This window comes from Chiloscyllium punctatum, chromosome 37 (genome assembly GCF_047496795.1).
Source record: "Chiloscyllium punctatum isolate Juve2018m chromosome 37, sChiPun1.3, whole genome shotgun sequence".
In the NCBI taxonomy this organism is placed as follows: domain Eukaryota; kingdom Metazoa; phylum Chordata; class Chondrichthyes; order Orectolobiformes; family Hemiscylliidae; genus Chiloscyllium; species Chiloscyllium punctatum.
In genome coordinates this window covers 1,764,987-1,792,762 of record NC_092775.1, presented here as the reverse complement: position 1 = coordinate 1,792,762, position 27,776 = coordinate 1,764,987, and the positions used below count along the sequence as shown (strand labels likewise).

At 45.8% G+C, this 27,776-nt stretch overlaps 1 protein-coding gene across 2 annotated transcripts; it reads right to left on the bottom strand.

Annotated features, from left to right (window-relative positions):
* On the bottom strand, nt 1–22,729 carry mych (myelocytomatosis oncogene homolog). Of its 2 annotated transcripts, XM_072556099.1 has the most exons (4): nt 21,594–22,729; nt 21,060–21,138; nt 2,867–3,413; nt 1–1,562 (listed from the first exon to the last, which is right to left on the bottom strand). In XM_072556099.1, the coding sequence occupies exons 3-4, from the start codon at nt 3,399–3,401 to the stop codon at nt 1,012–1,014; spliced, it is 1,086 nt and encodes a 361-aa protein (XP_072412200.1). In that variant the 5' UTR covers nt 3,402–3,413; nt 21,060–21,138; nt 21,594–22,729; the 3' UTR covers nt 1–1,011. The 2 variants fall into 2 exon arrangements, with proteins under 2 accessions (XP_072412200.1, XP_072412199.1); XM_072556098.1 differs by lacking the exons at nt 21,060–21,138; nt 21,594–22,729 and adding an exon at nt 7,952–8,060.
* Nucleotides 22,730–27,776: the final 5,047 nt, after the last annotated feature.

The window sequence follows — 27,776 nt, the reverse complement described above, 5'->3', positions numbered from 1 at the left end:
GGGGAAAGGGGGGGAAGGAGAACAGGAGCAGAGTCAGATGCAGCATCCATCACTGACCCAATACAACGGCTTCCCAACATTTACAAAACTCAGCACAAAAGACATTTAACAGTTAGGCATGACCTGCCCATTATACACACACACACACAAACTTACAAAAAATGCTAATAAAGATATTTTATAATATGTATGGATCCCATTGAATCTTATCCTCTAGAAGCAGGTTCTTGATTGGAAGACTTAAAACTGAAGTGAAATGAGGTTTAAACCAAAAAGAAACCACTGTGTGGCTTTGAAACAATTCAACTTAACTTAGTTTTCAAAAATGTGATCTCGTGTGCACTGTGACAGGTAGCAGCTGAGGCCAAAGAACATTGTCGCTGAGTTGAGAGGGTTTTGCAGATGATCCTCTGAGCTAGTGCGGACAGAGCAGGGAGGGAGCAGGACACACATCCATCATTACAGACCCTGCACGCCTCCTTGAGGTGAGATCCAGTCTCTATGCTGTATTCTCATTTGGACAGAGCAATGGCAGAGCTTCTAAACACAGATGGACCTGTGGATCTCAGACAGCTCACTCAAGCTCTGTTTCTATTGGTCACTTGTATGAATATTAAGTGCCTGCCTGTCAGCGTGAGCAGCTGACAATGAGGAGGAGGGGCCTGTGCCTGAAACAGCTTCAGGATGGTCCCAAGGCTACGATCAGTGCCCAAAGCAGCCTCTTCAAATACAGACAACCAAGCAATTTCAGACACATTATGCATTCAAATTGGAATATTGAAATACCAGACTTACTTTCAAAAACATATGATATGAAATTGCATAAAAGGAATTCTCACAGCACCGTGTGCAGGTTTGTGTTTGTTCATGAGGCAATCATTCGACCTTATCCCCCTTCATTTCATTGTTGATATAAAAACCACAAGCATTCACTTAGCAACCTTGCGGAATGATGCTGCCTCTCCCTCAGTCTCCTGGAGAATGAGGCAGTTCCACCTGAATTGACCAACGCTATTTGGAAATCCTCTGCATCTGGTCAACCTTCCGTCTCAGCTGCTGCTGCTTCTTCTGAAGTTTCTCTCTCTCGGTGCTCAGTTTCTGATGCTCTGCCTTCAGTTTGATGACATACTCTGTTGCCTTCCTCAGAATGACCACTTTAGAGGCTTTGTCATTCTTGGAAAGTTCTGGCACCTCATCTCGAAGAGCCAACAGACAATGCTTCAGCTCATTTCTCCTTTGTCTCTCCAAGACATTGTGCGTTCTCCGTCTCTCCTCATCCTCTGCATCTGGGGACCGGATGCTAAAGGCTGAAGACCTGTTGGGAGTGGAGTACTTGGCTGTGTGCAGACAGTTGTCTGTTTTAGCTCGTTTGGGTGCTGGCAGGTCCCTGGAGAGCAGGGGTGATGGTGCTGCATAGTTATGCTGCTGTTGAATTTCGAGATTGCACCGCTTGATGCTGGCCAATGTCTGTGACCGGGTTCCGGGTCTCGGCATTTCCTGTTTGAGCGCGCTCCTCTCAGCCAACCTTTGCTTCTCAATGGTTACGACATCAATCTCTTCCTCTGTAAACACATGCCAATTTTAATATTCAGGCTTTTGACAGAGAGAATGAAAACAAAAAAAAACCTTCAGCCAATACAGTAGAAGCTAGAACAGGACTGGGTCACCCAGTCCCTGAACCAATCAATGAGATCACCACTGGTCTCAGTTTCCACACGTACTTTCCCAACCCTTACTGCCCAACAACCACCCACTGATCTTGGTCAAACTTAGGGAAGGATAGTGAAGGGCATCTTGCATGCTTACAGATTATTTCTCTCCAACCTCAAGGAGGAAATGTTGAACCTTTGATAATTCAGAATGAAGCCCATGTTCATTAATCTGTTTTTAGCCACCACCAATGGAAATTCTTTATTTCCAGTAATTGTGGTGTTGTGGAGAATTCAGATAACCACAGAAACCAAGCCATGATCTCACTGATTGGTACAGTAGGCTTGAGGGGCCAAATGGCCTCCTCCGTTCTCTCTTCCTCCTGCCAGCTCCAGATACTCAAGGGTTGTTGCTCCCAACAACAGCCGGAGCTGCTCGGCTGGTCCACACTCTCCTTCCTTTGCTAATCAGCAACTCCAAACCCCCCACCCTGATAAAAGGTTTCACCTTCCCAGTTACACCACTCCCCCCGCTGCCAAAGCAGAGAGTACCTCCCATTCCCTTCCTTTGACATTTCCCCAACAGCAATAAATTCCTGAGAACAAGACTCTGCCACATTGTCACCCACTGAACTGCTGACACCATTCTGTGGGGAGAAAAGAGTATGATTCTTCAAATACATGCCCCCTTCCCTCCTCTCCCCATTTCCCAATGGATATCCCTCATGGATTGGAATGAGGTACGTGCTGGGATTGCACTCTCATGGAAGTTGCTTATTGACCAGACCACTCAAACAAACAGTCAGTGGAGAGACTCCCAGGAGGGATACATTAGGTGGAAGCCAAACTCAGAGTGTGGGCTAGGGAAGTCAAGTTATAATGGTGGAGCACCACCCACTCTGCCCCAGACTGCCCCTCTCCAGCACGATTTACAGCTAAAGACATCACCAACAAATCCAAGCCTGTTCCCACCCATTCAAAACAGCAGAGAGTAAATCAGATACAGGATCCTACCACTTGCCTGGACACTGCTGTCAGTTGTAGGTCTCCACATTGACCCAGGAAACCAAACTGAATCTGTGTTCACACCCACATTTACTCACAAGGAAAGCCTTTCATCTCAGATGGTCCATGGCTGGCTGCAGAAGCCACTCATGGGACTGACGGTTAGGAACTTAGATAAAATTACTGAGACCATTCACTCACTAAGTCTGTACCTGAGTCAGTGCAGTGTGAGAAAACACTGCCTGTGGACAAAGAACTTTCATCATCTGAGTTTAGGTCGTCCTGGTTCTGCTGAGGCCTCTCCAGGAAGGGGCTAATTGCCTCAAAATCGGAACTACAGAGATCCTGGAAGAAATGTGACTCGATCTCTGACATCAAGGGGCTCATTGCTGGGAATGTGTCCAACTTATCACCAACTTTGTCCAGTTCTGTGCTGGCCAGTAAATTACTGCACATGCAATCTTGCTCCATCTTCAGTGAAGCTTCTAGGTCACAAATTAAACTCTGGTTGATGAATGTCTCATCATCCAATAGGAATTCTGACATCAATTCCAACTGGTCTGACTTGGAAGGGATTAAAGAGGAGAGGGAGTCACAGATATTCATCTTGGGAAGGGGGGATTGGGGTGATGCAGGCAACATCTCCACTGTCTTCAGAAATTCCTCACAAGTCTGATAAAAATCTTCCTCTTCCAGGAGTGATGAGAAGATTTGAAAATCACAGCTGATGCTTCCGCTCTGAGGCATTGTGAAAAGACACTGCAAGATAAACAACACAACATTAACCCAAACTTTACAGGTAAACAATCACAGAACAGTACAAGTCTGTCAATGGGATGGATAGCGGGAAGTCACAGGATGCTTAAGGGGCATAGGTTTAGGGTGAGAGGGTAAAGATATAAAAGGGTCCTAAGGGGCAACTTTTTCACACAGAGGGTGGTACGTGTATGGAATGAGCTGCCAGAGGATGTAGTGGAGGCTGGTACAATTGCAACATTTAAGAGGCATTTGGATGGGTATATGAATAGGAAGGATTTGGAGGGATATGGGCCGGGTGCTGGCAGGTGGAACTAGATTGGGTTGGGATATCTGGTCGGCATGGACGGGTTGGACTGAAGGGTCTGTTTCCATGATGTACATCTCTATGACTCCAGGGCAATGACCCTAATGCTGGGGTCTTTGCAGGACCCTGTGCTGAGGGAACATTAACTCCTGCTCCTTAGTACAACAGCAGGCAGGTGGTTCCAGACTGTGTGAGATGCTTCATATAATACCAAACCTAAGGCTGGCAATAGCTCAGCGCTATATGAATTATGAATATACAGGCTACACTGGAGCCAGTCAGCTGCTCCTTCAGCCCCGCATCACAGTACACATTCCTCAGGCTGGAGACTAACAGCAATGACATGCTAACAACATCCCTCAGTAATGTAGCCGGAATACCGCATCATCCTTCCTTAAGATAGGACATAATGTACTGGAGCTGGTTCAGAGGTGGTTTCTGGGATTGGTCCCTGGAGTGAGTTGGTTGTCTGATGAGGAAAGGTTAGACAGACTGGGCTTGTTTCCCAAGTGATGAGTTTCAAAGACTGAGGGGAGACTGGATTGAAATGTCAAAGATCCTGAATGGCCCTAACAAGGTGGATGTGGGAAGGAGGTTTCCTCTTGGGGAGTCTGTCCAAAACCAGGGGGTGCTGCTTTAAAATTGCAGTCACCCTTTTCAGGAAAGAGATGAGAGACTTTCTTTTCCCTCTCAGGGTTGTATCACTTGGGAACAGTGCCTCAGAAGGTGCAGCAGGCAGTGTCACAGAATATTTTTTAAATGGAGGTGGATAGATTCTTATTCAGCAGGGAACAGGGAGTGTTGGACACAGAGAAAAGAGATTGGGAATTGAACTGGGATTTGAAACACAACTAGAACAGCCATGACCTTATTTGTTAATGAACAGGTTCAAGGGGCTGAATGGCCTCATTCTGGATATGATTGCACTGTATGATCATGGTATTCTGACAAATCTGAGTGACTATGTCCCTGTAAAGTGCCCCATCCTCCAATATCTACTACTTCCTGCTGGAAAGAAAGGACATTCCATTTCTGTGCAGGGCCAGTTCTACACTCGGCCGCATCACTAAAAACAAAGGAGACCGTTCAGCCCCTCAAGTCTGTAAATAGAAAGATGACAAATTCTCTGCTGGAAATGCTGCAACCATTCCAATAAAGCAGAGAGTACATGTTCAGAGTTACCTTCACCTGGGATGCCTCATTGCAAACTGCTCTGGTTAGTCAGAGTCCTTTTCAGGTGCAGTCCCCCAAACTTCAGGGAGGCATTGAAGAGACAACCTGTAGCTGCCTCTCTGATTCTCAAACTCTGCCATTCTCAAGCTGTACTGGAAGGTGCTCCATGTGGAGCTGGACAGAGGAGGATTACCCTGAGAGATGCCAATTACCTTTAACAAAATGTCTTCAGTCAACAGTGATTAAACTATCCCTTGATATGCTGTGAGTTTCTAATCACCATCCAAGTGCAACCTTACTTTATATCAATTCTCAGTTTTTCCACTCATTTAAATACTTGGCAACTTTTAGAAAGAGGGATTTTTACTTGTGACTACAAGCCCTGCCTTTGTTGTGTTGCGTCGTGTAACACTGACGTCATGTTCCATCACTGGTATCATGTTCTCTATTGTAGACGCCCCCAAAACTTTCCAGATCAATTTAAACCCCTTTCCATATCACATCACAATGATATTGAAAATTCAGTGATTTACAAAACCCAAGTATTTTTGTACAAGTTGCAGGAAATTATGTAACTCTAATTGCAAATCTTCAGTAGTGAGCACAGGCTGAGCACACACTGATGTGAAACAGAGACAACATCCATGTCGAGACTTTCATCAATTGAACAACTGAAAACAAAGCAGACTGTGTGTATGTATGTATCTACGTGTGTGTGTGTGTGCGCATGTATATGTCTGCCTATCCGTGTGTGAGGATGTGTGTGAGAGGGAGTGGATGTGTATGTGTGTCTATCTGCATATGTGTGAGTGACAGGGTGTGTGTGTCTGTGTGAGAGAGTAGGTGTCCATGTGTGTATGCCTGTCTGTGTGAGACCGTGTGGGTCTGTGAGAGAGAGTGGGTGCGTGTCTGTCTGAGAGAGGGAGAGGTCTAAGAGAAAGAGTGGGAGTGTATGTGCATGTGTCTGTCTGTGATGGTGTGGGTCTGTGTGCATTCATGTGTGTGTGTGCACCTGTCTGTGTGAGAGAAATTGGGAGGTCTCAGAGAGAGTGGCTACATGGTGGGACCCAAACATTCACTTGCTGAGTATTCCCCAGATCTTTACTGTTTGACATTTCTATCTGTCCCATGGCCAAGGGATGGATTGAGGAACATACACACTGACCTATTCATCACTAACCACGTTGTCCGATATACACAACAGAAATTTTGTCTTTTCCTGTCTATCTCTCTCTCTCTCTCCCTTGCTCATATCTCTGTTGTCAATACTCAATCCTGCACATCTGGGACAGGTGAGTTTAACAAGGAAGAAAACCCACAAAGAGATCTCAGATAAAAGATCACACAACTTTGTACACCCCAGTCCAAAACTGGCGTCTCCAAATCAGATAAAAGAGATATTCAAAATCTTTGAATGACCTTTATTAGTAAAAAGGCACAGTTTTTATTTCAGTCTAGCAGAAGTGGAGACTAATCCTTGCTTCTCACTGACCAACCCTGAGGGAAATTGCCAAATTCTTCCCTTATCTAAAGTATTTGCAGCATTCTGACAAGCAAAGGTTAATGTTTTGAACATATATAATAAATAGATAGATAGGTCAACAGGACAAATTAACCCTTTGGATTCTAATTATTCCTAAATTGTACATTATTAAAATAAGCCTCTAAAATAATCTCTTGTTTGTGTCTGTAAGGATTGAAAATCTGAGATAATTGCAGGTTTTAATCAAATTAAGTGTTCAAAAACAGTAGAGAACACAGGCTTAGATCTTCTAAAATCAGGACAAAATAGAACAGTTGAAAAGAAAAAGTTGATTTTGTTAGTTTTGAGAAAAGCCATGTACCAAGAAACATAAAATCAACTGTTCAACTTAAATGACCTCTGGCATAGTTCCAGGCAGCTTTAAAAACTGAAAAGGAAATAGAACCTACAATAGCCTCAAAACAGACTTTAAGGAGGAGAAGGAAATATATTTATCATGTATTTATTAAAATTACAGGATGGAGGCATTTAGCAACACACTTTCCAAACTGGACCTCCCCTTCTCTGAGCATATATATCCCTGGTCTTTATCCTGCCTTTTCCAAAAAACACTTTCCCTTTTAAAAACCACTCTGCCTTAAAAGCTTCAACTGATAAAATATTTCAATTACTCCATTTGTGTAAACATTTTTTCCAAATTCCCTTCTTAGTGAAAATCCTCAAGATTGGCTTCCTTCCTACTGATCCTTCAACAAAATCACTTTTAGACTTTCAAACTTTGTTAATTCTGCCTCCGCATCCTTCCCAGTGAAGTAACAGTCCCACTTTCTAAATCATTCTTCCTTGATTCATACTTTACTGAATCTTCGCTGTCTCCACATCCTGGACCAGAAATCCACTGACTGTCTTACTGTCCAGAGATTCTCTGTAGAATGCTGAGAGGGTCATTTCTGTGTCTGCTCCACCAGCACTCTGTTTCCACTGGTGTCATGCTCTTACTATTTAACACTTTGTTGTAAACCACAAGTGACAGTGACTCACTCTCCCTTGAAATCTCGCTGTCATCCCAGGAAGCCTCTGCCAAGTTTTTGAGATGTGCACAGGATGGACAGATGTGACTAACTCCAGTGATTCCCCCTTCCTTTTCTTGCTGCTGCCTCTGAAGGGATTTGGGGTGGGGGATGGATTCATACCCTCACAGCCCTTCACAAACCTGGGAGTGGGACAGGATCAGATCCCACCCCCATCCCCCGAAACACACACCAAACTCGGACAAATTTCCAGAGATTCAAGTTACACTGACTGTGTGGACCAGTTCACAACACACTGACCCCCCCCCCCCCCCCATAAATAACACACTGACCCCCCCCCCCCCAAAATAACACACTAACCCCCCCCCCCCCAAAATAACACACTAACCCAGCCCCCCAAAATAATACACTGACCCCCCCAAAAATAACACACTGACCCCCCCTCCCCTCTCACCCCCCAAAAAATAACACACTGACCCCCACCCCGTGATTCCCGTTAAATATCATTCCCTCTCCCCCCTCCCCCGGGTGTATGCCCCTTACCCACCGGCTTCTCTCGATGCCGCCAACTCTCGATACGGGGCCGGTTGCTCTGACCCTCGCGCGGCCCCTCGGCCCCTCTTTATACTGGACCCGCCCACCAGGCTCCGCTCCCGCCAAAAAACAGCGACAAGCCCCGCCCCCAGGGTGGGCCGGGACCAAGGGGGTGGGCCAGAGGATGTGGGCGGGGCCGGGCCCGTGAGGGTTGTGGGAAGGTAGAGGCGGGGCCTGTGCGGCGGATGGGATTGGGCGGAGGGGCCTGGTGGAGCAAACAACGCGGAGGGGGCGGGGCCTGTGCGGCGGATGGGATTGGGCGGAGGGGGCGGGGCCTGGGGAGCCAGCGGCGCGGGAGGGGGCGGGACCCCGTCCCCGGAGCGCGGCCTCCTGGTCCTGAGGCGCTCAGAGTTTCCGATTGGAAACTTCATGCAACCGTCGTCATTTAATGTGAAATAACCCCCCCCCCGGACAACCCCGGGGGGAGGAGTCTAATCCGGGGGGGGGAGGAGTCTAATCCGGGGGGGGAGGAGTCTAATCCGGGGGGGAGGAGTCTAATCCGGGGGGGGGAGGAGTCTAATCTGGGGGGGGGAGGAGTCTAATCTGGGGGGGGGGGGGGAGAGGAGTCTAATCCGGGGGGGGGGGGGAAGAGGAGTCTAATCCGGGGGGGGGGGGGGGGGAGAGGAGTCTAATCCGGGGGGGGGGGGGGGGAGGAGTCTAATCCGGGGGGGGGGGAGGAGTCTAATCCGGGGGGGGGGAGGAGGAGTCTAATCCGGGGGGGGGGGGGAGGAGTCTAATCCGGGGGGGGGGGGAGGAGTCTAATCCGGGGGGGGGGGGAGGAGTCTAATCCGGGGGGGGGGAGGAGTCTAATCCGGGGGGGGGGAGGAGTCTAATCCGGGGGGGGGGAGGAGTCTAATCCGGGGGGGGAGGAGTCTAATCCGGGGGGGGGGGAGGAGTCTAATCCGGGGGGGGGGGAGGAGTCTAATCCGGGGGGGGGGGGTCGAGTCTGTACTGGGGGGGGGGGTCGGGTCTGTACTGGGGGGGGGGTCGGGTCTGTACTGGGGGGGGGTCTGTACTGGGGGGGGTCTGTACTGGGGGGGGGTCTGTACTGGGGGGGGGGGGAGAAGGGGTCTGTGATCGGGGGGGGGGGGTCGTGTCTGTGATCCGGGGGGCGGGGGGGGTCAGGTCTGTGATCCGGGGTGGGGGGGGGCGGGTCTGTAATCTTCGGGGGTGGGGATGAGTCTTTACTCCCTGGGGGAAGGGCTCTGTAATGTCCGAGGAGGAGGAGGATGTCTGTAATGCCTGAGGGGGGGGGGGGGGTTTGTAATCCCCTGGGGGGGGTCTGCAATCCCGGGATGGTGTCTGTAATCCCCTGGGGGTGTGGTGTCTCTGTAATTTCCATCAAGAAAAGAGAAAGAGAATCTACAGGAATGTCTCTGATCCGAAACAATTCATGTGCCCCTCTTCACAGCTTCCATGGGGATGGGCGATGGGCGATGGGCGATGGGGGAGGGGGGATGGGGGATGGGGGGATGGGGGGATGGGAAGGGGAGTAACAGGAAGAATAGGTGGGGGGAGGGGGGTCACAAACTGAGAAATAAAGCGGCATGTGCACCACTCTCAGAGCTGAGAGTCATTGGAATTAGCTGTGGGGGGTGTGGGGAGAGTCCTTGTGGATATTTAAGGCTGAGATAGATTGTTGTTCAGGCAGGGAATTGAGATTTACAGGGAATGGACAGGAAAATGGACCTGAGGCATGTTGGATCAGTCACGATCTTAGTGTATGGCACAGCAGGAGTGAGAGGCCAAATGGCCTACACCAGTTTCTGTTTCTTCTGGTCTTTAAGGTATACAATTAACAGCTGGAGAGCATTCAACCCATCAAGACTGCTCTGCCATTTAATAAGATCACGGCTGATTTGATTGACACGACTTTATCCTAATTTTAACCCACCTACCATCAATAACCTTTCACCTTCTTCCTTACCAAGAAACAATCTATCTGCTTCTAGAACATAGATCAGTACAGTACCGGAAAAGGCACTTCGGCCCACCATGTCTGTGCTGAACATGATGTCAGTCTAAACTAATGCCATGTGCTTATGCATGGCCCGTACCCCTCTATTCCCTGCCTGTTTATGTGTCTGTCTAAATGTCTCTTAAATGCTTCTACTGTCTCTGCTTCTATCACCTCCCCGGCAGCATGTCCTGGGCATCTAATACCCTTGCTGTAAAAAAAAATCATGTTTCCTTTAAACTTTCCCCCTATAACAGGAAACATCCTTTCCACATCCACCTGGTCAAGCCCTCAGAGGACAGAGTCAGAGTCATACAGCATGGAACAGTCCCTTCGGTCCATCTTGCCCTTGCTGACCAGACTCCCCAAGTCTAGTCCCACTTGCCTGTGTTTGGCCCATGTCCATCTAAACCTTTTTTATTCAAGTACCTGTCCAGATGTCTTTTAAATTTTGTAATTACCTGCATTCACCACTTCCTCTGGCAGGAGAAAATAGGGACTGCAGATGCTGGAGGTCAGAGTCAAAAAGTATGGCACTGGGAAAGTACAGCCAGTCAGTCAGCATCCAAGGAGAGTTGACGTTTCACGCATAAGCTCTTCATCGGGATTCCTGATGAAGGGTTTTTGTTTGAAATGTTGACTCTCCTGCTCCTCGGATGACCGGCTGTGCTTTTCCAGCGCCACACCATTTCCTCTGGCATTTCACACAAGTACCACCCTCTGTGTGAAAAAGTTACCCCTCAGGTCCCTTTTAAATCTTTCTCCTCTCACCTTAAAAACATTGCATTCCCTCACCCTTGGGAAAAGACAAAGGACCTTAGATATTTCCGTCAAGTTCCTCTTACTCTTCTACAGTCCAGCAGATCTGAGCTGAGCCAGTCCTACCTTTTCTGCTAAAATATTGCAGATATTAGTCCAGTACATCTCCTCTGAACTGCTGTCAATGGATAGAGGATTAAACATAACAATAAGGGAGATGTTAATGACCACTGGCTAACAGCAGGTACAGAAAAGTAATATGTTAATGAATTTGTAAAGGTGATAAAATAATAACCATAAGAAATGTTAAACTGGTGACAAGTATTAGGGAAACGGTTGTATGACATGGAGTCTTATAGGACTCTGTGCTCTGGATATAAAAAAAAACTTACGGAAAATGTGGGGGAACATTTAGGTAACAGCAACCATATAATAAAGTTAATGAAATTATTGAGGAGGACAAAGATTGAAACAATACAAATTAGGGCAGGGAGGGGGGCTGGTTTCAAGTGGGTGAGAATGGGCTTCAGGAAAATAAACTGGGGAGAAAACTGACAAAGAAATCAAACAGAAATAGGAATAGTTTAAAACAGTGATGCATTAGTCCCAGAGTAATATATTACAGCTTGAATAAATAAGATATTAAGGACAAATTTGAAACTAATTATGGAATGCCTACAGTGTGGAAGCAGGCCATTTGGCCCCTCAAGTCCACACTGACCCTTTAAAGATGGTTCCACCCTCGTAACCCATCTCTGTAACCCTGCATTTCCAGACACTATGGGCAATTTCCCACAGCTGATCCACCCAACTTGCACAGCTTTGGATTGTGGGAGGAAACCAGAGCATCCGAAGGAAACCCACACAGACACGGGGAGAATATGCAAACTCTACACAGTCGCCAGAGGGTAGAATCGAACTTGCAATCCTGGGAGGCAGCAGTGCTTACCACTGAGCCACCATGTCACCCTAAATGTAAAAGGCATGTGGAAAGTTGGCAGACAATAAAAACCAGGGTGGAAAAGGATGGATGAAAAGATTAAGATAAAGTTAAAGTGAAAAAAAAACAAAGAGAAATTACAAAATTCAGATTCATAACAAACTGAAGAATCAGGTTCTGCCTAAAATGGAGCTTGTGAACAACTCACATGATGACAGAAAATTGCAGAAATATTTAAGTGATTTTTCAGCCTCCATGTTAACAGTTTTGTACAAACAGAGCATTCCTGCACTGTCTGAGGTCACTATGGAGCCCTCTCCTTCTCAGTCTTTCCCTGAGACGTGCTAACCCTCAAGTTAAACCACTACCAGGTGTCTCTCATAGCGGCCTTTGGTCCTCTGGGACCATGGTGATGGATTTATTTATTATACTGACATGGCACATTAGGCATTAGAAGAATCAATGAAAATATGGAAGATATTTATGATAAGCGTCATGACCAAGATCATAACCCTAGATTCACCTATGAACATCCTTAACTTTTAATAGTGACATGCATTTTTTTTTAAAAAAGGGAGACACAGCTAAAAGATGACTAGATATAAATTGGGAGAGGGACCTGGAATATCATTCCTGAGGGTCTCAAGGAGGTTTCAAAGGGAGACATGCATTATATGCTGATCTGTAATCTCCCTGAGAGGATCTCAGACTGAACATATATGACATGACAAAAGACAGCAGGCTGAGTATAAGACACGTTTGTGTTTTTCTCTTTCAAGAATATACTGGGCAAGGGTTAAAGGTGAGTTTTAATCCCTGGTTATGGTAGTGAGCTGAGATACTCATGTCTCTCAATTTGAGTGCTGGTGTGCTGTGAAAGTCACAGCCAAAGAACCACTGGTGTCACTCGTGGATTGCAGGCAAAGGATTTCTCACGTTGAGAGTTGGAAGCCAGTCAGCAACCCAGTCAAAATAATATGGCACAAAAGACTTTCACCTCAGCTGCAAAGCCAAGAGTCTCAAAATCAACTGCTTGACTATTAATGCTCCAGCATCTACTCCACAAAAGAACCAGAGACTGATCTGTACACCTATTCACTTTTATGTTTTGACTTATCACTTGTTTCCAATCTGTATGTGTATTGCATTGGTTTCACATGTTTAGTATTAACAAACTCACATTGTTAACTCAACAAAGTCTGGTTAACTTGGCTTCTTTCAAAACATGATTTCATTTGGGTCTGGGAGAATGGAATCTAGAAGGGAGTGGATCCGGTTAGTTAAACTTGTTGGGACCAACTGAAGGGATGATGGATAAAGCCCTCCTCACACAGGGCCTTGGAAATTTGGGGTATTTCATCAGAAGCCGGGGGAAGTCTGGAACCAGGGGTCACAGTCTATGGATTTAGGGTTAACCATTTAGAGCAGAGATAGGAAATTTCTTCACTCAGAGAATGGCGACCTTGTGGCATTCACTACCACAGAATTAAAAGCCACACGACACCAGGTTGTAGTCCGGCAAGTTTAATTGGAAACACTATCACCCAGAGTTCTATTACCTGATATGTTGGGACATCCTGGTGTGTTGGCTTTGTGTATCTTCGGAAGGCAGTAGAAGTGGTGGGCAGCACGGTGGCAGTGGCACAGTGGTTAGCACTGCTGCCTCACAGCGCCAGAGACCCGGGTTCAATTCCTGCCTCAGGCAACTGACTGTGTGGAGTTTGCACATTCTCCCCGTGTCTGTGTAGGTTTCCTCCAGGTGCTCTGGTTTCCTCCCACAGTCCAAAAATGTGCAGGTTAGGTGAATTGGCAATGCTGAATTACCCATAGTGTTAGGTGAAGGGGTAAATGTAGGGGAATGGGTCTTGGTGGGTTGCGCTTCGGCAGGTCGGTGTGGACTTGTTGGGCCGAAGGGCCTGTTTCCACACTGTAAGTAATCTAATCCAAAAGCCATCATAAACTGAGGAACCTCACCTGGGAGCAGCTGGTACAAGGGACAGGGGAGGTCATTGATAAAATAATCAAACTTAGAATGGACAAAGCCTCTGTACCCCAGGCCAATTCTCTATCACCACAGAACCTGGCAAATAGACCCAGGTAGAAGCCTCCAGACAATTTTGTTTAACATTTGTGCCACACAAATGCCATGTAATAACCATCACCAATAAGAGACCATCTAACCACTGCCCCCTGACATTTAATGGTGTTTCTATCACTGAATCTTCCACTATTGACATCCTTGAGGTTACCATTGACCAGCTGGACTTGCCACATAAACACAGCAGCTACAAGAGCAGGTAAGAGGCTAGGAATACTGCAGCAAGTAACTCACCTCCTGACTCTCCAAAGCCTGTCCACCATCTACAAGACACAAGTCAGGAATGTGATGGAATACTCCCCACTTGCCTGGATGGGTGCAGCTCCAACAACACTCAAGAAGCTCGACACCATCTGCTTGATTGGCAAAACATCACAAGCATCCACTTCCTCCACCGCTAACACTCAGTAGCAGCAGTGTGTACCATCTACAAGATGCACTGCAGAAATTCACCAAAGATCCTCAGACAGCACCTTCCAAACCCATCTCTTCTTCTACCTTAAAGGACAAAAGCAGCAGATACATGGAAACACCACCTGAAAGTTCCCCTCCAAGCCACTCCCCATCCTGAACTGGAAACACTGTTCCTTCATTGTCACTGGGTAAAAAATCCTGGCGTTCTCTCCCTAGAGGCATTCTAGGTCAATCCACAGCACGTGGACTGCAGCGGTTCAAGAAGGCAGCTCACCCCCACCTTCTCAAGGGGCAACTGGGGATGGGGCAATAAATGTTGGTCAAGCTAACGATGCCCATGTCCCATGAGTGAATGAAAAAACATGGGATCTTGGGATCCTATCATCGCCCACACAATGATAACAGGTTGGTGGTCAGATTTTGGGTGACATGTTGAACCATTGTAACCATCACAACTTGTGAGACACAGTCTTCCTTCACTTCGTCTGCTGTTGAAGACTTATACTTTCTCTGGTTCCTCCCTGTACCTTGGCTGTGGGTGGCCAAACCAAAGGCAAGGAAGCCCTGGTGCCATTAGTGAATGGATCATTGGAGCAAACACTCCCTCACCTCAAGGGGGCACCCCATCCTGATTTGGATGTCCAAGAAACTCCATCAAAATTCTGCTCCATGATGACGTGAGTGTAACTATCTTGAGTGGGAAGACTGAAACAGACCTTCAACCAGGGTGAAGGGGCCGGCAGGTCTGTGAGATTGCACCCCAGCCCCTCACCCCCCCCACCATCATATTATTTACCGTCAACCAGACAGTGGCTATTGACCTTCTTGAAGGTCAGCTGCCCTCTGGTGTGAGTATTGAATACTGCCATATTGCATTTGTGCCAAAAGTAAAGTGACATCCACAAACAGATGATTGACAGCTTGCAGATGTACTGGTTATTTTTCACTCTACAGCTTGTGCATCATTGGGGGGATGTGTCTGCAGCCACCTCAGACTCATCTCTCCCTCTCATTGCTCCAAAAAACTTACATCTACCACCAAACTATTGAGGACCTGGTCTAATAGCAGTGATCCAGTAGCTCATGTAGATTAGGGTCATATTTTTGTTTTATGGTATCTCTGTGATGTGCTTTGGAATGTTTTATTACTTGAAAGGTATTATGTGAATATAAATTATTGTTTTCATGCAACATATTTTGTCTTATTTAAAAATTATCAGCTTTCTCTCCTATTTTCTGTCCATTTCCTTCAAGTCACACAATTCTATAATAGGCCAGTTTTTCAATGAAAAAAATTTGACAAATTAGGGCAGATTCCTGTCATTCACTTCACAAAATTTAAGCTAAATTGTGTAAAACCAATTTAACAGACGCTCCTGCCGTCTTATCTCTGGGGGAGTCCCACTGGGTTGGAAATAACCTATCAGTGTATTCTGAATGTTCAGAATGTATATTTCTTGTTTGTGTCAATATCTGTATTTAGATACGTTTACTTGGTAGCATTGTTAAAAACAAGAAGTAAATCGAAGGGCTTTCCGCAGCTGAAATTGCAGCTTTTGGAAAGATGTCGTAGTGGTGGGTGGACTGGAAATTCACATCGACACCGTCTGGTGAATGACAGTTTCATCCAAACAGCTGGACAGAATGTGAGAAATGAGTTATCAAAAGAGAACTTAAACTCCTCATTGATTGGTTCTATATTTATTGTAGTTGAGTATAGCGTAGGTTCAGTATTTCACTTGCTCTGTGTATATTCTTTTAAGTTATAAAAGTGTGGTCATTTCTAACTTCTGGTTTCTGCGATACTTTTTACTTTTCAGTTCTGTCAAACAAACAGACATCCTATCAAATCAGACCCATCCTCATCGTGCATGAGGGAAGTATGGTCCTCAGTGCATTAGAACAACAGAAGTGCGTGTTTGGAGCTCAGCCAGTCTCCAGTAAGAAGCCATTTTTGTACAGTCAGCTTCTATTACTGTTTCACTCAGTAACATGGAGGCTCTTTTGACAGCATCTTACTCTCCTTCATCCTCTTTCATCGGGCAGAAGGTACAAAAGTTGGAAAACACTTACCAACAGATATAAATCAGCTTCTTCTCCACTGTCACCACATTTATCTACTGGAATTTTATGAAGACATTATAAGCACAGTGGACAATGGGGACCCAGTAGATGTGGTACATCTGGATTTCCAAAAGGCATTCAACAAGGTGCCACACAAAAGGCTGCAGCATAAGATAAAGATGCACTGGATTATGGGTAAAGTACTAGCATGGATAGAGGATAGTTAACTAACAGGGAGAAAAGAGTGAGGATAAATGAGTGCTATTCTAATTGGCGATCAGTGACTAGTGGTGTCCCTCAGGGGTCAGTGTTGGGACTGCAGTTATTCACAATTTATATAGATGATTTGGAGTTGGGGATCAGGTGTAGTGCATCAAAGTTTGTAGATGACACTAAGATGAGTGGCAGAGCAAACTGTGAAACGTTACATAGGGACATAGATAGTTTAGGTGAGTGGACAAAGGTCTGGCAGAAGGAGTACAATGTTAATAAATGCGAAGTCATCTATTTTGGTAGGAATAACAGTATAATGGACTATTATTCAAATGTTAAAATGTCCTTGTGCATGAATCATAGAAAGTTGGTCTGCAGGTGCAACAGGTAATTAGGAAGGTAAATGGTATTTTGTCCTTCATTGCTAAAGGGATTGAGTTTAAAACCAGGGAGGTTATGTTACAGCTGTAGGGTGCTGGTGAGGCCAGACCTGGAGTACTGCATGCAGTTTTGGTCTCTTTACTTGAGAAAGGATGTACTGGCACTGGAGAGGAGGTTCATGAGGTTGATTCCAGAGTTGAGGGGTTGGTTTATGAGGAGACACTGAATTTGAAAGAATGTGGGTAGATCTTATAGAAATATATAAAATTATGAAGGGAATAGATAGGATAGAAGTAGAGAAAATGTTTCCGCTGGTGGGTGAAACTAGGACAAGAGGGCAGGTTTAGGACCGAATCGAGAAGGAACTTCTTCAACTACGGAATTCCCTGCCCCGTGAAATAGTGGAGGCTTCCTCACTGAATGTTTTTAAAACTAAGATAGATAATTTTTTTTGAACAGCAAAGGAACTAAGGGATACAGTGAGAGCACGGGTAAGTGGAGCTGAGGCCACAAAAAAAAATCAGCCAGATCTTATTGAATGGTGGAGCAGGCTTGAAGGGCCAGACGGCCTACTCCTGCTCCTAGTTCTTACATTCTTGTGAATGGACCTCCCATATATTAGAGTTGGCAGCCGGAAGCAGCAGAAATAGAACCAAATAAATTCCAGAAGATACAGTACAGCAGCGTTTCACAGGAGACTCTAAAGCACTGAAGATGTCACCCAGACAGAGGACAAAACATCTACAAATCAACTTCCTAGCTCAGCAAACATACTACAACCATGGCAACTGACACCCAGGCTACAAATCTTTACACAAACCATGAAGAGTTGCTCTTTCTCTGCACCGTCTCTGTAACTGTAACACTATATTCTGCATTCTGTTCTATTACCCTGGTGTACTTCTGGATAGCACACGAAACAAAACTTTTCACTGTAACTCGGTACATGTGACAATAAGAAATCAAATCAAGTCAAACCCTTCAAGTCTGCAACCTCTACCAACCAGATAGATACATAAGAACACCAACCCCCTGGAAGATCCCCTCCAAACCTCACGGATAGCCAATAAATTTAGGACAACAAGTATCATTAGAACCTTTTTGATATTAATATTCAATTAGGCTGTGTTTAAGGACAACACACACCAGTAGATAGAGAATTGCAGTGTGACATTGTCTGACAAATGCATTCTTTTCATTGGAACCAGGGACTGTCTCACTAGAGTTGAGTTCTCAATAGATGTTTTTCTCCCCCCATAGTTCTCTTTAAAAAGTGCAGGTGTGAGATTTTGGCCTTCTCTGACCTGCCTGTACATAGGAACTAGGGGCAGGAGGCGGCCATTCAGCCCCTCAAGCCTGCTCCTATTTCATACGATTCTGGCTGAATTTATCTCAGCCTCAACTCCACTTTCCTGCCTGTTCCCAATATCCCTTCAACCTATTACTAATTAAACATTTGTCTGTCCATCTCTTCCAAATTTACTCAATGTCCCAGCATCCACCACATTCTGGGGGAGTGAACTCCACAGATTCATGACCCTTTGAAAGAAATCACTTCTCCTCATCTCAGTTTTAAATCTGCTGCCCCTTAACCTAAAATGATGACCTAATAATAGCCAGAAGATGGCTTCAGTTTAGGATTTGTTTTTTTTTTAAATGGGCGCAGTGAAATCAGAACATGTCAAAGAAGCTTTGATTTGGAATAAAGTTAGTTTGTCAAATTTCATGGCAGTTCAACCCACTTAGATAAACAGAGGTAACAAACTATATCTCTGACAATAAAAACACCAGTTACTTATTCTGGGCTGGTGTGATGTCAGGGTATAAACGTACCGGAGCCAGCTGGATCATGGTGATTATATTTGTATTTGGGAACATTCACGTTATGTGGCCATTATCATGCTGCTGTTTACGGGAGCTTGCTGTGTACAAATTGGCAACTGCATCTCCTATATTACAGTAGAGATAGTGGTAAAGTGATAATGTCACTGAATTTAGTAATTCAGAGATCCAGGCTAATGCTACTGCAGATTCAAATCCCATCTCAGCGACTGGTGGAATTTAAATTCAATTAATAAATCTAGAATTATAAATCAATGAGGAGTTTAAGTTCTCTTTTGATAACTCATTTCTCACATTCTGTCCAGCTGTTTGGATGAAACTGTCATTCACCAGACGGTGTCGATGTGAATTTCCAGCCCACCCACCACTACGACATCTTTCCAAAAGCTGCAATTTCAGCTGCAGAAAGCCCTTCGATTTACTTCTTGTTTTTAACAATGCCACCAAGTAAATGTTTGATAATTAATTTCTAAATGCAGATATTGACACAAACAAGAAATGTACATTCTGAACAAACAGAATACACTGATAGGTTATTTCCAATGCAGTGTGATTCCCCCAGAGATAAGACGGCAGTAGCGTCTGTTAAATTGGTTTCATGTTATTTAGCTCAAATTTTGTAAAGTGAATGACAGGAATCTGCCCTGTTTAATCAAACCTTGTTCCATGATTTATTTTCATCTAAACCTCTCAGTATCGGTGACCATGACCACAAACTTATAATAACAACCCATTCAGTTCACTAATACCCCTTAAGGAGGGAAATCTGCTGTCCTTACCCAGTCTGACCTACATGTGACTTCAGATCCACAGCAACATGATCGTTTGTTAACGCCTGAATCTCACACACATACTTGGAAAGGTTTTAGAATCAGGAGTCACTGTCCAGACCCTTCAACCAGCTCCACCTGGTTTTAACATCATCTCCATATCCTTGCTCACCCACAAGAACCAATGACCCCCCTCTGACAAGAAACAGTCCCAAAAATTCATGACCTGCTGAGAAAAGCGATGATCTCCTCATCTCCGATTTAATCAGGAAAGCCCTTAGATTTAAACTGTGTCCCCAGTTCTAGTTTCTCTTACCAGGGAAACATCCTTTCCAATTCCTTCCTGTCATGTCCGTTCAGGAAACTATGTGTTTCAATATGACCTACACTTTGGAAGTAGCTCATTGATTGGAAAGCATTGTTCAAGTTACTATATAAATGCAAATTTTTGTTGTTGTTTTTAGCCTAAAACACAGAATGAATCAGTGCAGTAAGGGGTTGTCACTCTGAGGCTGCTGTAGTGGCTGCAGTGCATTGTTGCGTCAACGTTGTTTCTTGCTCGAACAGACTTGAGATAAATTGAAGTCACAAGGAAGAATCTTTTTACAGGAGAGGCATCAGTGTGGCACGTGGAGATACAAAGTGAACTGTTTGTTTACAGCGAGAACCTCAAATCTTCATGAACAGAAAAATAAGTTTTGCCCCGCCCTCCCAAAAAACATTAAAAACATTGTGGTCCATGACCTGTGAGTGCTCAGTGAGCTCAGTATATCATGCAGGGTCACAGCAGCTATGGCCTGTGGTAGGGGCACCACAATAACTGTCTAAATTCATAACAGATGTTGTTTATATCAGATCACATTCTTTTCATCAGAGAAAGGTACTTAAATTGCATTGTGTGTGAATTAATGACTGTATTTCACTTTTATTGATACATCGAAGGATAAAAATGACCAAATGCAAAAAAACCAAAGGGTTTTTGCCCAATGAGTCTTCCTGCATTCAAAGGTTCTCTGTTGGGTTCTGTTTGTTGGGGTTGAAGGTGTGAATCTGGGCCAAATGAAAAACTTTAATTTTAAATGTCACAGCCTTGGTTTTGAGTCTGGATGATATTCAGGCCTGATGTTTAAAGGAAGAAAAGTTGTTATTTCTATAGCACTTTTCCAGAAACTTTTGAGAAGGTCATATACGAAAGCTTAGTGAATGAAAGTGGGGAACTTGGGGAACATAGTGGCTGGTCATTCTGGATTGATCATTCTGAAGGTGGTGAATTGGTGACAGTCTTTGCTGTAGAGTACTGTGGAGGGCCAGTCATCGAGTACGTTCCAGACTGAGATCAATAGATTTCTACATATTAAAAACATCTAGAATTGTGCAGGGAAGTGCTTTTTAAGTGGAAAATTAGCCAGGCTCCTACTGAATGGCAGAACAGGCTCAGCAACTGAATGACCTCACTCTGCTCCTCTCATTTCTTCTAACAATAGCCATTGGACATTGCAAAGAGCTTCACAGCAAATGATATACTTTGAAATGCAGTCATTGTGCTAACTCAGGCAGATGTTAATGAAGCTCCCTTTACCTGGATCAACCCCAATGTGAAGTCTGATCCTTTTGAAAACTCACCAGTTGGAGACTGGAACATGCTGCAGGGTGGCCAGTGAATGGGAAATGACAGCAGGAAGCGAGGGATCTCTTCACAGCTCTTGGAAAGAAACAGAGTGTTACCAGAGGAGATCAGAACTGTTCAGAGAATTGGGAGAGAAGACTAAACTAGAATAAACCAGTTACTCAGATAAGCCAGTGACCGACAGACTACAGATTAAAGGGAAATAAAATCAAGGGGCGGGGATACGAAAAGCTAGTACAGTGTATCTTTGGGGAAGTGTTAGAATTGGGATAAGTATTGAGGCCTTGTGTATAACATCACCTTTTACACAGGGAATGATGGAAAACTTGTATTTCTATCAATTACTCATGAATCCTAGAGCACATTTTACAGCAAGCACCCACAAAAAGCAATGTAATAATGATACAAGAATCATTTTGTAACATTGATTGGGGGATCCAGGGCACAACTCCCATGCCAAATTCAAAATGTTCCACAGCATCTTATACATTCACCTCAGAAGTGCAGAGGGACTTGGTATACTCTCTTACCTCAAGAAAAGCACCTCCAACGGTGTGGCACTCCTTCAATCCTGACTCTCCGACAGTGTGATGCTCCCTTGGTACTGACTCTCCAACAATGTGGTGTTCCCTCCGCACTGACCCTCCAACAGTGCGGCACTCCCTCAGCACTAACCCTCCGAGAGTCTGGTGCTCATTCAGTACTGACTCTCCGACAGAGTGGCGCTCACTCAGTACTGACTCTCCGACAGAGTGGCGCTCACTCAGTACTGACTCTCCGACAGAGTGGCGCTCACTCAGTACTGACCTTCTGACAGTGTGGCACTCCCTCAACTCTGACCTTCCAAAATGCGGCACTCCCTTAATACTGACCCTTCAACACTGTGGCACTCCGGAATTTAAATTCAATTGCCACCTCCACCTCTCCACTCCTGATTTAATGCTGAAATCTTTGGAGAGCCTTACTTTCAGATTGAAATCACTTGGCCACATTCAGAAAACATTCAGATGGAAAACATTCAGGAGATTACAGGTGTTTGTGAAGAATAGGTTAAATCAGGAGTTTGCTCTCAAAATGGCGATCTCTGACCAGTGATGTCTCACAGGGATCCGTGCTGGGACCACTGTTGTTTGTGATATACATAAATGATCTGGAGGAAGGGAATGGTTGCCTCATTAGCAAGTTTGCAGATGACACTAAGGTTGGTGGAGTAGCAGATAGTGAAGGGGACTGTCAGAGAATACAGCAGAATATAGATAGATTAGAGTGTTAGGCAGTGAAATGGCAGATGGAGTTCAATCCGGACAAATGTGAGGTGATGCAATTCCAGAGTGAACTATACAATAAATGCAAAAGTCCTGGGGAAAGTTTATGTACAGAGAGATCTGGGTGTTCAGGTCCATTGTTCCCTGAAGGTGGCAACGCAGGTCAGTAGAGTGGTCAAGAAGGCATACGGCATGCTTTCCTTCATCAGACGGGGTATTGAGTACAAGAGTTGGCAGGTCATGTTACAATTGTATAAGACTTTGGTTCGGCCACATTTGCAATACTGTGTACAGTTCTAGTCGCCACATTACCAAAAGGATGTGGATGCTTTGGAGAGAGTACAAAGGTTCACCAGGATGTTGCCTGGTATGGAGGGTGCTAGCTATGAGGAGAGGTTGAGTAGATAAGAATTATTTTCATTGGAAAGGAGGAGGTTGGGGGGGGGGGGGAGTGGGGGGGATCTGATTGAGGTTTACAAAAAACATGAAGGGTGTAGACAGGGTGGATAGCAAGAAACTTTTCCCCAGAGTGGGGGACTCAATTACTAGGGGTCACGAGTTCAAGGTGAGAGGGGAAAAGTTGTGGGGAGATATGCGTGGAAAGTTCTTCACACAGAGGGTGGTGGGTGCCTGGAATGTGTTGCCAGTGGAGGTGGTAGAGGCAGGAATGATAGCGTCATTTAAGATGGATCTAGACAGATACATGAATGAGCAGGAGCAGAGGGATACAGATCCTTAGAAAATAAGCGACAGGTTTAGATAGAGGATCTGGTTCGGCGCAGGCTTGGAGGGCCGAAGGGCCTGTTCCTGTCCTGTTCTTTGTCAGCCCTATTTGGACCATTGGATCGGTTTCTGTGCTGTGTAACTCTATGGCACTATTTTCTCTGTGTCTTCCTTCTGTTAATAAAATAGTGAGAGAGATCACCTCTTAGTAAGTACAGCACTGTCAGCTACATTTATAATGTATCCTATAACCTTGATGTAATAAAATTCATACAGAAATACAACTGAACTGAAAATGGTGTCTGTTAGATCGATTTAAAAACAGGTTCCATTGGATTGTCAGCAAATATCTGCATTGTGGGTCACGACAACAGGAGGCCATTCTGCCCTTTGAGTCTCTCCCACTAGTCAGCGACACCCTGGCTGATCTGGATGTTTCTTTATTCCAAGTATCTGCCTTTGCTCTATAATCCTTTCATAGTTCCACCCTCTTTGTGATTGGAAGCACTGCCTGACATCACCCTGAATGGTCCAGCCTTCATTGTAATGTTCTGGCCCCTTTCCGACTGGTGTCTTCTGACCTTGGTAACTCCAGACCAACGCTGGTACCTCCACATCATCTCTTCATAGATGCTGCCTGACCTACGGTGATCACCACCATTATTTGCTTTCAATAGAGAGATTTGTATTCAGTAAGGGAATCAAGGATTATGGAGATAATGTAGAAAAGTGGAGTGGAGGATGAAGAGATCAGCCATAATCTCACTGAATGGCAGAGCAGGCTTGATGGGCTGAACAACCTACTTATGCTCCTCTGTCTTGTGGTCATATCAAGGCAATGTTATTCTTGGATGTTATCATCTCTCCACCTCTCCTGAAATCAGCTCCAACAAAATCACATCCTATCTCCTGAATTCATCCCCTCACCTTCCAAAATCATCATCCCTCCCTCCACCACTCTGGCTCCATGACCCTTCCCCATCCAGGGTTAAAAATGAGGAATATTTAGACATTGTTCCCCATCTCCCCTGTACCCCTCCCCATGTTCTAATACACGGCAGATGGGAGTGAGAGTAACTGAATTCTGCAATATTCCTGTTGCAGGAAACCGTTAACAGTGAATCTGCACGAACTGTAACCAAGCAACACAAGCTGTGGTAGGTAGGCACCAGCCTCTGGCAGAATGAGATCAGCTTCCTGGAATTCCATGTCCCAATACAGAACCACATAGCTCTCCCCTCCCATTCCTTACATACTTCCAGCGATAGGGACACTTGTACAGACAGAGAGAGAGAGAGAGAGAGAGAGAGAGGGGGGGGGGGGGGGGGGGAGGTGGGAGATAAAGAGAGAGAGGCAGTCAGTAAGGAGAGAGAGTGAGAGAAAGAGAGAGATGAGAAAAGGGAAACAAAAACAGAGTAGGTTCATGGATAAAGTGACAGCAGCAGTGAAAAGTGAGAGGCAACAGCTTGGGCAGAGAGACCATGTTCAGGGTGAAAACAGAGTGACAGAGAGATGGTAATCAGGAGTGGAGAGGTGGAGGTGGCAATTGGTGACCTCGCTTGGTGTTGGTGAGGGACTAGGAATCTGGAGTCTGAATCCTGACCAGGACCAGGGTGGGAAAATGCAGACTGGGGTGGGGGAAATACAGTCATATTGGAATTGCTAGGGGCTGGAGTGGGGGAGGTGAAAATTCCTCTGGGCCTCAATTGTAGGTAATGACCTTGTGTACCTTATGTTGTCCCCTTCCTCCCAAGTGACCCTTGTTAAAGCCATTCTACTTATCTCCAGCAGCTGTCTCGATCACTGGGTAAAATCCCAGCTCTGAACCAGCAGCAACATAAACCTCAAGAACTTATGGTTAGCACTTGACCAAACCCTACCCCATCCTCTCAAATTTACTTGAGGCTAGAATCAGAGAGGGAGGGAAGAGGAAAACCCCAGAGAGAGAGAGAAATGAAAAAAGAGTTAAGAGTGAGAGAGGCAGAGAGAATGAGATGCAATGAGAGAGAGATCAGACAATGAAGTCGAAGAGAGTGTGGGGGAGGGAGAAATGATAACTCAGGTCTGCTTTGGAGAGATAGATGAGAGGGTGGAGGTTGAGGAGAGATGGAGTTCAGCTGCTGACAAGGTTTTCTGGGAAATGTGGTGTCTGACAGAAAATAAATTGTTATCTAAAATAGTTTATATTTCAACATTTCCTCACAAACTCCAACCGTCATTTAGGACACAACTGGGGCCCATTTTAATTTATCTGAATTTTTTTTATTTCAAGGGTTATTTTTGGGAAAGGGGGCTTCAGGAAAAGAAACACAACCCTGTCACACTCACACCGTCACACTCACACTCAGTGTCACACTCACTCTTGTTCAGGAACAGCCTCTGTTATTTCACAAGTAGGTGTTTATTTGTCAGCCTCTGCATCTTTGCCAAGCAGCTGCCACATGGCTGGCCGAGAGTGAGCCACCCCCACTCTGGGGTGGGGTATGTGCCCCCTACCCCCTCAACCCTGGGGGGTATGTTCCCCACCCCCTCCACCTAGAGGGGTACGTGCCCCCAAACCCCTTCACCCTGGGGGGTACGTGCCCCCCAAACCCCTCCACCCTGGGGGGTACGTGCCCCCCAACCCCCTCCACCCTGGGGGGTACGTGCCCCCCAAACCCCTCCACCCTGGGGGGTACATGCCCCCCAAACCCCTCCACCCTGGGGGGGTACGTGCCCCCCAAACCCCTCCACCCTGGGGGGTACGTGCCCCCCAAACCCCTCCACCCTGGGGGGTACGTGCCCCCCAAACCACTCCACCCTGGGGGGTACGTGCCCCCCAAACCCCTCCACCCTGGGGGGTACGTGCCCCCCAAACCCCTCCACCCTGGGGGGTACGTGCCCCCCAAACCCCTCCACCCTGGGGGGTACGTGCCCCCCAAACCCCTCCACCTCTGGGTCAACAGTTGTTTGCAGTGTCCTGATACAGCTGAGAAACTGGATATTCCAACTGGCATGAAAGAAAGTGGCTTATTCAGGTCTGAGCTGCTGTGCTTCTGCTCTGCAGATGGAGTGTCAGAACAAGCCCCAGATAAACAGCTTGTCAACAGACTCACGCCAATCATTACACCCCCTGCCCCACCCTCATCTCTGTAGTGAGGTGGTGGTGCTGGGTCCACTAATTTACATCATTGATATGGATGAGGATATGGGAGGTATGGCTGTAAGTAAATGGTGTGCTGGGCAGTGAACAAGATTATCTCAGAGTACAACGGGACCTTGATCAGATGGGCCAATGGAGTTTAATCTAGATAAATATGAGGTATTGCATTTTGATAAAACAGACCAGGGCAGTATATTTATAGTTAATGAGAGTGTTGCTGAACAAAGAGACCTGGAGGTGCAGAGTTGAAAGTAGAGTTGCAGGTAGGCAGAATGGTGAAGGCGGTGTTTGGCACCTTCATTGGTCAGACCATTGAGTACAGGAGTTGGGAGGTCATGTCGCAGCTGTACAGGACATTGGTTAGGTGACCTTTGGAAGATTGTGTGCAATTCCGCTTGCTCTGTTACAGGAAAGATGTTGTAAACTTGAAAAGGTGCAAAAACATTTACTAGGATGTTGCCAGGGTTGGAGGATTTGAACTAGAGAGAGAGGTTGAATAGGCTGGGACTGTTTTCCCTGGAGCATCGGAGGCTGAGGGGTGACCTTATAGGGGTTTATAAGGTCACGAAGGGCATGGATAGGGTAAACAGACAAGGTCTTTTCCCAGAGGTGGGGGAGTCCAGAACAAAGGGGCATAGGTTGAGGGTGAAAGGGGAACAATTTGAAAGGGACCTGAGGGTAACTTTTTCACATGGGGGGGTGATACATGTATGGAATGAGCTGCCAGGGGAAGTGGTGGAGGTTGGTACAATTACAGCATTTAAAAGGCATCTGGATGGGTATATGAATAGGTAGGGGTTTAAAGGGATATGGGCTAAATGCTGGCAAATGGGACAAGATCAGTTGAGGATATCTGGTTGGCGTGGTTGAGTTGGACCGAAAGGTCTGTTTCCATGCTGTACATCTCTATGACTCTAATCAAGCATTTCAGAGCCACGTGCATCTGCTGCCCTCATGTGGTTGGACTTGGAGATTCTACAGTCTAATAGAAATTTTACAATGACTTGAGCGATATAATTACACACCCTGTGGAGCAAGGTGGAACTTGAACCCAGGCCTCTTGGCTGTGAGGTAGGAACAATGCCGTTGCACCTTCCACAGCCCAATAACATCAATAATAAGATTCATTATACTTTCAGCAATCAACATTCAACCTCAGACCTTCACCCTGTGGTTCCTGTTATCGAGGAGCTGTCAGTGATCGTCCTGATGTGGCTGGTTGCTTCTACCCCAGACCTAGCCTTTCTTTACTGATCACTTTACTGGCCACATTTGCCTTCCCTCCTGAAATGTGGAAATCTTATATCCCACATCTGGTCTCAACTAAACTCCTGTAGAGTTGTAGTGAGATTCCTTTACTCATGTACCCTAATCGTCTTACCATTAGAGTCAAAGAGTGTGGTGCTGGAAAAGTGCATCTGGTCAAGGAGCGTCCGAGGACCAGGAGAGTAGATGTTTCAAGCATAAGCTCCTCATTGGGAATGAGGAGGTAGCCTAAGGGGGCTGAGAGATAAACGGGAGGAGGGGGTGAGGAAGGTAGCTGGGAATGCAATAGCTATAGTTGGCGATGTCCTCCAGTGCAT

Excerpts from the sequence above, each read along its gene's own strand:
- mych (XM_072556099.1), bottom strand. The coding sequence starts at position 3,401 with ATGCCTCAGAGCGGAAGCATCAGCTGTGATTTTCAAATCTTCTCATCA. Across the intron at positions 1,563-2,866 it reads CTCACACTGCACTGACTCAG|AGGAAGAGATTGATGTCGTA; the intron begins GTACAGACTTAG and ends ATGTGTTTACAG.